This window comes from Bos taurus, chromosome 1, assembly GCF_002263795.3.
Source record: "Bos taurus isolate L1 Dominette 01449 registration number 42190680 breed Hereford chromosome 1, ARS-UCD2.0, whole genome shotgun sequence".
NCBI classification, from domain to species: Eukaryota; Metazoa; Chordata; class Mammalia; order Artiodactyla; family Bovidae; genus Bos; species Bos taurus.
The window spans coordinates 92,136,228-92,148,759 of NC_037328.1; the positions used below are offsets into that span (position 1 = coordinate 92,136,228).

The following is a 12,532-nucleotide window of genomic DNA, read 5'->3' on the forward strand; positions in this document are numbered from 1 at the left end:
AAGCTGTGTCAATAATTAGCAGAAACATCATTTTATTCACACAAAATCTATAGAAGAAATTTACAGCTTTATAAAGAAACTAAATGTGTTTATTAAAATGAGACTTTTACATAGATATGGAAAATTTGCCCATAAAGGAAACTGCTGCTAGTGCTGCTAAGGCGCTTCAGTTGTGTCCGACTCTGTGCAACTCCATAGATGACAGCCCACCAGGCTCCCCCGTCCCTGGGATTCTCCAGGCAAGAACACTGGAGTGGGTTGCCATTTCCTTCTCCAATGCATGAAAGTGAATAGTGAAAGTGAAGTCGCTCAGTCGTGTCCGACTCCTAGCGACCGCATGGAGGCTCCTCCATCCATGGGATTTTTCCAGGTAAAGGAAACTAGTGACCATTTAAATGCTTGAAGTCTAACTGCTATATTTTTCTTATAATAGGCTAAGCTCTATCCTCCACGATTTACATCTATTAATTCAATTGTCACAACAAGATTGCGAAGCTGGGACCATTATTATCCCCATTACAGAGATGAGAAAACTCAGCCTTAGATGCTTAATTATCAGTGATAACTGGGGATTTGAGAATTGAAACTAGTCCACGTGGCTCTAGAAGCTGTGCACCTAACCACAATGCCGGAAAAACACATTAAAAAACAGAACAAAACAAACAAACAAAAAACAGCTAACTTAGAAAGACTAAAGTGAAAAATTCATACCTGGTCCCTTTTTCATGTATTTTCCATCATAAAGCAGAAACACTGTATATCAAATCTTAAATGTGTGAATAATCACATCCATTTTCCACTTCATTTCTTGTGTGCATACACAATCTCAAAACACAACTGCCTCCATTTCTATTCTTTCTGTCCACATCAATCTATTAAAACTTGCCTCCTTAGAACCAAAGAAGAAAATGAATTTGCACTGTAAGAGCTAAGCGAAATGTGAATGACTCAGTCACACATTCAACACTTTTGAATTAAATTCTTCTAACATGTTTTCACTTTCCAAATATGACAAGGGTCAGGCAATTTAAATCTTCCTTCCCCTTTCCTGGCACCTCTACACTGAGAACATTTAATGGTTACTTTGGTATTCTGTATCTTGCCAGTTAGTTCAATTTAGATGAAAGCTGTTGTTTTCTAATCTCATTTCACTGTAAATGACAGAGATAAATGGTCATATTACCTCGAGAATTCCATTGGCAGAATAGGCTGCGTATGAATATAGCAGGTCTTGGCTGCTCCATTTTCTGGCTTCTTCACTGCAAGGCTGGCCATTAGGATGAAAGCACTGGCCACTGCTGCTCAGAGTCACAGAGCTGGGAGAAAGACCTGGCAGGTTCAGCAACACAGAGTAATTTACAAGCTGTACATCTTCTAAGCCCAAAGAAGTCCACTGAGTCTTAATCTTCTTTGAAATGTCCATGTCATCTTCACTTTTGTACAGCTGTACCAAGTTTCTGAAAGAAATTCAAAAAAAAAAAAAATACTCTTAAAAAAAAAACAGGAAAATCTTTATTCTTTTGAGTTATGGTTGTTCACTATATGAAATATTATCAATAGATACGGGATATGAAAGATGAATGAGACAGGATGCCACACAAGAAATTCAGTTTGGTAGAGCTGATGAGCTTGTATAGAAATTATACAAATCAAAGCAGAATGAATTAAACTCTTAATTAAGAACTAATAAAGGACTATGGGACTACCGAGAGGAGAGTAATCAATGCCAAATAATTATTTTATTAGTTCTGATCCTTCTATTGACATCAACATAATCTTATTTAAAACTGGGCTCCAAAATGAGTGATCATGCTGGCTGAGACAGTTATGTATTGTAGTTAACATAATTACATATAAAGTCATGTGATTAATACACAGCTATTGCTATTTAAAATGATTTAGAGGCAAATCTTGATACAAATTACATGTCAAATTATATGATGCTATGAAAATCATGATATGCAGTAAAATCAGTATATCCTGTTAAAGCCAACCACATACTGTCAAACCAATATGAAGTTAATTTTCATGTATTCTTGCTGTGTAGTCTGTAAATTTATTTCTATACCTGTTCCAAGTCCATAGTAATACTATTTTTGCTTATGACATCCTAGAAACCAGAAAAACTGTGGTTAAAAATATGCATAGAGCCTGGAAAGGAATGAGACATAGGAAATTAAAATGTTAAAATTTAATAAAGTTTTGCTTTGTTTGGGGCTAGAATATAAAGGAACCAGCTCTTTTTGGTTTTTGGCCAAAAAAAAAATGTATCTATCTTTCTATAAACATTACATTTCTATCTAAACTATTACCTAATAGTATGGATATTTTTTATTATTTTTGCCCATCACATTATTTTTCTCAGTACTTATTTAAGAACCCCCAAACAAAACCAGTCAATCCTAAAGGAAATCAACACTCAATATTCATTATAAGGACTAATGCTGAAGCTGAAGCTTCAATACTTTGGCCACCTGATGTGAAGAGACAACTCATTGGAAAAGACCCTGATTCTGGGAAAGATTGAAGGCAGGAGGAGAAGGGGGCAGCAAAGGATGATATGGTTGGCATCATCACTTCAATGTTCATGAGTCTGAGCAAACTCCGGGAGATAGTGAAGGATAGGGAAACCTGGTGTGCTTTAGTCCATGAGGCCGCAAAGAGTAGGATATAACTTAGTGACTGAACAACAACAGGGTACTTACCTTCTCCCAATTTTTGGTTTCTCTTTCATATTCAATGTCTTGTTTTATGATGAAATAAAATTTTATAATCTTAATGTGCAATTTTTGAGGTTTGTGGTTTCTTGTTTCTATTGAATAGAACATATGGTACCATCCTCTGGCCACAGTATGGTGTCATTTGCTCCAGAAAGCCTTTGTGTGCATGTTTTTTTGTTGTTGTTGTTGTTGTTAATACAATATAATGGTTTGCACATTTTTATGAATCCGTCTCAAATCTGAGGTAATGAAGTTATTTTCAGAAAAGATTTAAAGAATTAAGTTTTTCACATTTAAGTGTTTACCTGGAATATTTATGCATGTGTGTGTGTATGTGTGGTGTGATAGAAATGAATGTAATATTACCCAATATTATTTTGTGTGTATTAATAATCATCCTGGTTCCCATTGCTACATTCTTCACTCATGTGCAATAACAATTCTTTCATTTATATATATATTTCTACATGTCTTTGGGTGTGACCAGTCTCCTTAGTCAATTCCATTCTTTTTGATCCATCTTCATAGCAATACTCCATTGAAATCATTATTACCTTAAAATATGGCTCAATATTCAGAATGGCAAGTCCTCTAATTGTTCTTCCTCAAGAATATCTTCATTATTTTTTCTCTACCATATTAATATTAAAATACATGTATCAATTTCCATATCAAGCTTATGATTAGAATTACAAAAACTTGAGTACCTACCTCTATGTATTAGATATGAAGCCTTTATAAGGACTTATTACTATTCCCATAACATATAAGAGGGAAAAAATCTGGATAAACAGTTAAGAACTAGGACACAAATCCTACTTCTTCTGCACTTACTTTATAAATATTTCTTCAATATTTATCGATATACCATGTTATACATTATCTCTACCTGATAGAGATTATCTTATCAAAATCTTGCATACTATGGTGGTTAGCTGTATTTAAAGGAACATGTATTATAGTACTCTGAATACCACTATATCAATATAACAAATATGTTATATGTTATGTTAACAAAGCTTTGTTATACACATAGTTATAAAAATATCAGCCCTTAGAAAATGATTGAAGAAACATTTCCTAATAAATATTTCCTGCTGCTGCTAAGTCGCTTCAGTAGTGTCTGACTCTGTGCGACCCCATAGTTGGCAGCCCACCAGGCTCCCTCGTCCCTGGGATCCTCCAGGCAAGAACACTGGAGTGGGTTGCCATTTCCTTCTCCAATGCATGAAAGTGAAAAGTAAAAGTGAAGTCACTCAGTCGTGTCCGACTCTAGTGACCCCATGGACTGCAGCCTAGCAGGCTCCTCCATCCTTGGGATTTTCCAGGCAAAAGTACTGGAGTGGGGTGCCATTGCCAACATTCCAAATAATTAAGCTAATAAATACCTCTTCGAGGCCAATCTTCCTAATATTAACTTTTAATTCTTTTTAAATTAAAATATAATTTAAAATTAATCAAGTTGTTTTAAATTTATCAAATTGTTTATATGAGTCTTGCCTTCTGCACCACTCCCCTTGAAAAAAGATTTAAGGAAGCTATATGAGTAATGTGTTCTAAAATTATGTAACCTTTAAATCTAAATTGTTTCACATAAATTAGTTTTATTGATACAAATGGTTGGTTCATGATTCTATCTACTAATCATTCCAAACCCCTTAGAATGTTAAAATGCCCAAGTTTTGAGAATTTACAGTTTTCTGAACTCCCCCCCCCAAATATTTTGAGATACATGGTGAACAGTTCTGTTATAATTAGGCAGTTTGCTATATTCAAAGAGAAATATTATTAAGTAATTAACTGCAAAATAATCTCAATTTACTAATTTCAGAGAAAGCTGAAAAGTTAGGAGTGTGTCACCTAAAATCACATGAAATTTGAGAGAAACTTTCATTCTGCTTTAATTTTTAAAATAAGAGTTTCCATGGGCCAATAGTTTTGGCAGGAAGCAAATGAACTGTGATGCCTTAGACTTGAATTTGGAAGTAAGCTTGGCTTTAGTGTTTCATTGGCCAGTAGAGACTGGAAATGGGAGGATTATAGCTCTGCTAGACAAAATTCTGTTTATATCAATGTTCAACACCTGCTACTGGATGAGCCGCAGAGCAACACTGGTGTTAGAATTGGAAGAAGCGATGCATGTAGTATTCCTAGTATAAGGGGGACTGCCAAGATTCTACTGTAATGAGCAGTCAAAGAAAAACCTCTAAAGAAACACACACAATACACAGAAAACGAACAGCACATTTACTAATGTTCACTGAGATTTTCTTAGGTGTGTATCCAATAACACACACACACACTCATATTTGTATCAGTTTGATATTTTGGACATACTAATAAGTCAAAAGTTTCTTTAAAGTTATTTGACTTGGTATTCAATGTAGTAAAATTCTCGGAATCATGCACTGTATATGCCCAGTAAATTTCAAGACGCTACAGCACAGATTGACTTTATCTCAATTTTGTTTTAGAAATATTAGGACTGAAATGCATGGCAAAGCTATATCACACATAATCGCAAGAAATCAAGTAGTTAGGAGGGTAAAGGATCATCCCCTCACCTTCCTCACCAGCCAGCCATTAACATCATGCCAAACAAAGCATGACTATGTGCCCCACTACTTTTTTCCTTCTAAAATGCCAAATCAACAGTAAATCATGTACTGAATGTCTACTATAGAGACTGAAAACACTGTGCATAATCAACTTGCAAAAATATCCTCACGTATCTACTGTTACCACTTTACAAATAAGAAATTTGAGGGTCAGGTAATATAACTAAGTTGTATAATGTCCCGGATTAGGTAAGTCAGATTTCTTCTCCACTACACTGTATTTTAGATTTCCACGCCATTTAGAAGGAGCAGATAGTCTTCTAAACTTTGATGCTTTCCAAAAGTAATGAAAATGTAGAGTGTTATAAAGAATAATATTTGGGTAAAGTAATTAAAAGTTGGATGGTGTGAAGTTAGAGGAAAGTGGCCTTTATGTTCATGACAAAATAAGACTTAGGGAAATCACAACAACTATTTTTAGAATACAGAAGCCCAAAGTTCAGAGTTTGAGAACCATATGAAGGCAAAAAAACAAAACAAACAAACAAAAAAAACCTGCCTGCTTATTATATACCACATTAAAAAAAAAAAAAAAAAAGCTATCACAGAAGTATATCAACTGAAAGAGACCTTAATACCTCCTCATGATCAAGGAGAACATGGAGCATAGCGGTCTGCTTTGCAAATTATGGAAGGCGCACAGATGATCACCAAGATCACCAAGATACCATGCTTGGTGATCTCCAGCATAAAGCTGGTAATCAATACTCGATTCATTAATTTAACTTGATACGACACAAATAGTAAAATAAGCTTGACTAAAACCTAGGACACACAGAAATAAAACTGCCAATACATCTGTTACTACCTGAATTAAAAAAAAAATTTAGAAAGAGTTCAGTGGTATAACTTCTCATCTTTCATTCCTTACACACATTTATATAGGAAATAATTTCATCTTTGGTTAATACTGTGTATATTTTGGACTATATATTGTACTATCTCATGATGAAACGTTTAAAAATATGTTTTAGAAAGAAGAAATGTGAACAAAATGAAGGCTAATGCAAGGCATGAAAGCTAATAAGCTTTTACAAAATGTACCATCCCTGCACAAGAATGTTACTGTTAATAGTACCTGGCTTTAGAGACTCTTTCTCTAGTTTTTATGGAAAATAGTTGTCAAAAATCACTTACCAATTAAGTCACCTTATTTATCTAAACTAAATCTAAAAGTTAATTCACACAAGTTAATCCAATTAGTAGGACATTATAAGTCTTCAATATCATCTGTTTGTTCTCTAGTGAAAATGACATAAACTTGGGTGGTACTAAAATTTAACATGGATTCTTGGTTTTGGAGAAGGAAATGGCAACCCACTCCTGTATTCTTGCCTGGGAAATCCCATGGGCAGAGGAGCCTTGTGGGCTACAGTCCATGGATTAGCAAGAGTTGGACATGACTTAGCAACTAAACCAACAACTGTATAATTCAATGAATAAATATTGGGAGAAGCATATTCCATTTCAAGAAGATCATAATAAAAATGACTGATCTCCATGCTTCAGAATAATCATTTTTATTGAGAATATTTTAAAGTACCTGAAACACCAACTTGATTCCTTATTCTTGACATTAACACAAAATTATCAATGTATCTCACTAAACTAAAAAAATAAACTTTTAAGGACAAATATTGAGTCTTATCCCTTTTAATGCATCTTGAAAACCCAACTCCAGTTCCTTGTGCTTAGTAAGTGGTGTGAAAGTGAAAGTAACTCAGCTGTGTCTGACTCTTTGTGACCCCATGGACTATACAGTCCATGGAATTGTCCAGGCCAGAATAAGGGAGTGAGTAGCCTTTCCCTTCTCCAGGACATCTTCCCAACCCAGGCATCAAATCCAGGTCTCCCACATTGCAGGTGGATTCTTCACGAGCTGAGCCACAAGGAAAATCTTAGAATACTTGAGTGGGTAGCCTATCCCTTCTCCAGCAGATCTTCCTGACTCAGGAGTTGAACTGGGGTCTCCTGCATTGCAGGTGAATTCTTTACCAACTGAGCTATCAGGGAAGCCCTAGTAAGTGGAAACCACAGCAAATAATTGGTAATTTTTTTTTTTTTTTACTAATATACTGTTAAGACTACACTGAAAATATAATTGATACTTATTTTCATTTATTTTCCAGTATAGTAAATTAAATATTTAGTACAGCAAGGTAGACTCAAATGATAACATTATATAATGAGGGGAATTAATATACTGATATTTTAAAAATAACTTTTAGATGCTATCTTTCTGTGACACTACAAATACATTAAAGCTATTGTCAGCACAAAGAATGATAATGTCTACATGAGGACAATAATCAGAATCAGTAAGAATTTGTGTTATTTGTCACTGTTAATCAAGACTACCTTTCACGAGCATATTCATTTCAGCACTCAAGAGTGAAATCTTCTCTGTTAAATGATATGCATTACATGGTAAATCACATAAATCATGAGAAAAACAACTACTAATATGCCCATCTTTATGAAATGCATTGAAATCAATCTGTAGAGATATTTGGTCATTGGAAGTCATAATAGTATGGAAACACAAATGAAAAATGAAAAGTAAGTGTTAAAATAATAGAAAATTAGAGTTATGACAAGAAAAACATATTGCAAACTGAGATATTTGAATAAGCTGTCATTTAGAAGCTTCACCTCTGTTGTATACATGAAGAAATAAGAAAAGAGGCTTATTGCTAGAGAAGAAATGAGCAGCATTGATGGTGATATTTCTGACATACTTCATCTACATAATTGGACAACCAACTGTCAACAAAAGATTGGTAGAGGGTAGTGGGTGTGGGTGGGGAGAGACAGTAGCTTTGAGAGGAGGAGAACACAGAGTAAAGATACTGGATTCTGAATTCAGTAAAAGAGGGCTTACATTTTGGCTTTTGTATATAAGCTATATGAAACTGCACATATGAGTATCTTTTGAGCCTCAATTTCCACATGGTAATCTGTTGAATAGTAAGATGTTACTTTTTTTTTTTTTTTGGAGACCATTAAATACATATGAAAAGTATGTACATATTTTTTATGTACATACATATTTAGCACAGACTCTAGAACCCCCAGGGATATAATAAAGGTTACTTTACTTTCCCTTTTTCCTTTCCTAAATGATCTGTCCCAAGTACTGAAATAAGAATAACAACATCTACTTTAGTACACGAACTACTTCACAAAACATATCTGGATTTAATTTGATTCACAGTTGAAACTATTAAGCCCAATTTATCATCTCTTCTTCTGAGTAAATTCATGGTATTTAAATATACTGACACACATTTGAATTCTAGACACTGAATTCAATTTTTCGTATTTTCTTTCTTTCCTACAGATCATTAACAGTTAAAAAAAAAGGAACATAATGAAAAAGCTGTTTATTGGTTTATTTGTTTTTTTTTAATTTTATTTTATTTAACTTCACAATATTATATTGGTTTTGCCATATATCAAAATGAATCTGCCACAGGTATACATGTGTTCCCCATCCTGAACCCTCCTCCCTCCCCATACCATCCGTCTGGGTCGTCCCAGTGCACCAGCCCCAAGCATCCAGTATCGTGCATCTAACCTGGACTGGCGACTCATTTCATATATGATATTATACATATTTCAATGCCATTCTCCCAAATCATCCCACCCTCTCCTTCTCCCACAGAGTCTAAAAGACTGTTCTATACATCAGTGTCTCTTTTGCTGTCTCGTATAAAGGAAAAATAAATGACCCAATCAAAAAATGGGCCAAAGAACTAAATAGACATTTCTCCAAAGAAGACATACAGATGGCTAACAAACACATGAAAAGATGTTCAACATCACTCATTATCAGAGAAATGCAAATCAAAGCCACTATGAGGTACCATTTCACGCCAGTCAGAATGGCTGCGATCCAAAAGTCTACAAGCAACAATGCTGGAGAAGGTGTGGAGAAAAGGGAACGCTCTTACACCGTTGGTGGGAATGCAAACTAGTACAGCCACTATGGAGAACAGTGTGGAGATTCCTTAAAAGACTGGAAATAGAACTGCCTTATGATCCAGCAATCCCACTGCTGGGCATACACACTGAGGAAACCAGAAGGGAAAGAGACACGTGTACCCCAATGTTCATCGCAGCACTGTTTATAATAGCCAGGACATGGAAGCAACCTAGATGTCCATCAGCAGATGAATGGATAAGAAACCTGTGGTACATATACACAATGGAGTATTACTCAGCCATTAAAAAGAATACATTTGAATCAGTTCTAATGAGGTGGGTGAAACTGGAGCCTATTATACAGAGTGAAGTAAGCCAGAAAGAAAAACACCAATACAGTATACTAACGCATATATATGGAATTTAGAAAGATGGTAACAATAACCCTGTATACGAGACAACAAAAGCTAAGTTTAGAAGGAGCTCAGATTATTGGTTACCTATTCTTCAAAGAAAAATTAAAATCATCTCTCTTTCAAAGTTTTTATTTTTTATTATGCAATTAATGTATATTTACTGGAGAAAACATAGACAAGCAAAATTTAACAAAAGAATGCAAGAAAATAATATATAATAATATAATAATAGGAAAATATAAAAAAATTAATAATAGGAAAATGCTCTCCTGGTAATAAAGCATGGTATTACCTTGGTAATATTGAGTTCACAATTCAACTACTTTTTAATACAAATATGCATAATAGTCACAGAACTTATGCTGTTACCACTACCAACATTTTCTGAGTGCTTAGTGCCAGTCATTGTTTTAAGTGGTTTATATCCACATACTATTTATACATGTAATTTAAAATTAAATTAAAATGGGCCTAGAAAAGAAATAGAATAATTACCAAGTTTCAAGACAGAATATCTAGAAATTTGTCTCTCTGCCTTTACATAAGCCAAATAGTTGAATATAGAGATGACAGTTAATGAACGTTGGTAGAGCAAGCTGACAACATCAAGTCTGGAAGACAGAGAAGTAAGCAAATTTTCAGAGAATTGTACTCTTTCTAGTAAGAACAGAAATGGTGAACATTTCTTGGTTAAAGATGTGTGTAGGTTGATACCACTGAATGAATACTGATGATGCTAATACAACTGAAGAAGGCTAATACGCTCCCAGGGCTTCCCTGGTGGCTCAGACAGTAGAGTCTGCCTGCAAAGTGGGGGACTCGGGTTTGATCCCTGGGTCAGGAAAATACCCTGGAGAAGGAAATGGCAACCCACTCCAGTATTCTTGCCTGGGAAATCCCATGGACAGAGGGGCCTGGCAGGCGACAGTCCATGGAGTCTCAAAGAGTTGGACATGACTGAGCAACTAATACTTTCATTAATATGCTCTCAGATAAAGTAAAATACAAAGAATAGTACTCTCATCACTGAATATCTACTATGCACAAAGAAATTTAAAAGCTTCCATCTGTCAAAATCTGGCCAAAATATCTTAACATCTTTGGCAGTTGGTCAAATGTCACTCTGTACTATCCCATGCATATTTTTTTGGAATTTGTCACTAGAAACCTATTTTTATTCTCACATTCATTCACCCCCTACTCAAATAACCAGTGAGTGTCTACTGTAGGGCAGCTTTGTGTGTGCTGCAAGTAAGTAGTTAAACCAAAGAGACAAAACTCTCTGATCTCTAGTTAAGTGAAGTAGGCTTTAAAACTCACAAAACAAAATTTGAAAGTACAAATAAAATATTCAAATTCACAGAATTGGAAATTTTAACAAATTTCTCTCAGTAATTGATAGAATAAGCAGAAAAAGAAAAATTATGGAATAGATGACCAAAATAATTTTTAAAATTGACCAATATAACATACATAGAAAACCATACCCAATAACTTTCTAAGTACACATGGAACATTTATGAGATCCCCATATGGTAGACCATAAAAAGTGAGTCTTAACAAACTTCAAAACACTAAAATCATGCAGACTCTTTGTTCTGAACACAGTGGAGTTAGGCTAGAATTCAATAATAAAAATGTAAGTAGAAATTCCAGTTTCTTGGAAATTATATAATTCTAAGTAATCAATATGTTAAAGAGAAAATTAAAATTGGGAATATGTTTAAATGAATGATAAAGAAAACATGGCATAGCAATATTTTTGGGAAGCAGTAAAGCAGTGCTTCAGAGAAGGCAATGGCACCCCACTCCAGTACTTTTGCCTGGAAAATCCCATGGATGGAGGACCCTGGAAGGCTGCAGTCCATGGGGTCGCTGAGGGTCAGACACGACTGAGCGACTTCACTTTCAATTTTCACTTTCATGCATTGGAGAAGGACATGGCAACCCACTCCAGTGATCTTGCCTGGAGAATCCCAGGGACGGGGGAGCCTGGTGGGCTGCCATCTATGGGGTTGCACGGAGTCGGACACGACTGAAGTGACTTAGCAGCAAAGCAGTGCTTAGAGAAAAACATATTGCCTTAAACAAGTATGTAAGAAAACAAAGTTAATGATTTAACTTCAATTTCAAAACTTTAGAAAAATACAGCAAAATAAACTCAAATGAAATTTAAAAGAAGGAAATAATAAAAATAAGAACAAAATGGAGTGGAGGTAGAGTGGAGATTCCTTAAAAAACTGGAAATAAAACTGCCTTATGATCCAGCAATCCCACTGCTGGGCATACACACTGAGGAAACCAGAAGGGAAAGAGACACATGTACCCCAATGTTCATCGCAGCACTGTTTATAATAGCCAGGACATGGAAGCAACCTAGATGTCCATCAGCAGATGAATGGATAAGAAAGCTGTGGTACATATACACAATGGAGTATTACTCAGCCATTAAAAAGAATACATTTGAATCAGTTCTAATGAGGTGGATGAAACTGGAGCCTATTATACAGAGTGAAGTAAGCCAGAAGGAAAAACACCAATACAGTATACTAACGCATATATATGGAATTTAGAAAGATGGTAACGATAACCCTGTATACAAGACAGCAAAAGAGACACTGATGTATAGAACAGGCTTATGGACTCTGTGGGAGAGGGAGAGGGTAGGAAGATTTGGGAGAATGGCATTGAAACATGTGAAATGTCATGTATGAAACGAGATGCCAGTCCAGGTTCAATGCACGATGCTGGATGCTTGGGGCTGGTGCACTGGGACGACCCAGAGGGATGGTATGGGGAGGGAGGAGGGAGGAGGGTTCAGGATGGGGAACACATGTTTTAAATTAATAAAATT

At 35.3% G+C, this 12,532-nt stretch overlaps 1 protein-coding gene across 8 annotated transcripts in view; it reads right to left on the minus strand.

Annotated features, from left to right (window-relative positions):
- NAALADL2 (N-acetylated alpha-linked acidic dipeptidase like 2) overlaps window positions 1–12,532 on the minus strand; it is a 1,562,846-nt gene that overhangs the window by 707,708 nt on the left and 842,606 nt on the right. For all 8 annotated transcript variants that reach the window (XM_024995414.2, XM_059888525.1, XM_059888521.1 and 5 more), the window contains one exon: window positions 1,184–1,457. In XM_024995414.2, coding sequence (XP_024851182.1) covers window positions 1,184–1,457 — 274 coding nt within the window. The remainder of the gene's footprint in view (window positions 1–1,183; window positions 1,458–12,532) is intronic.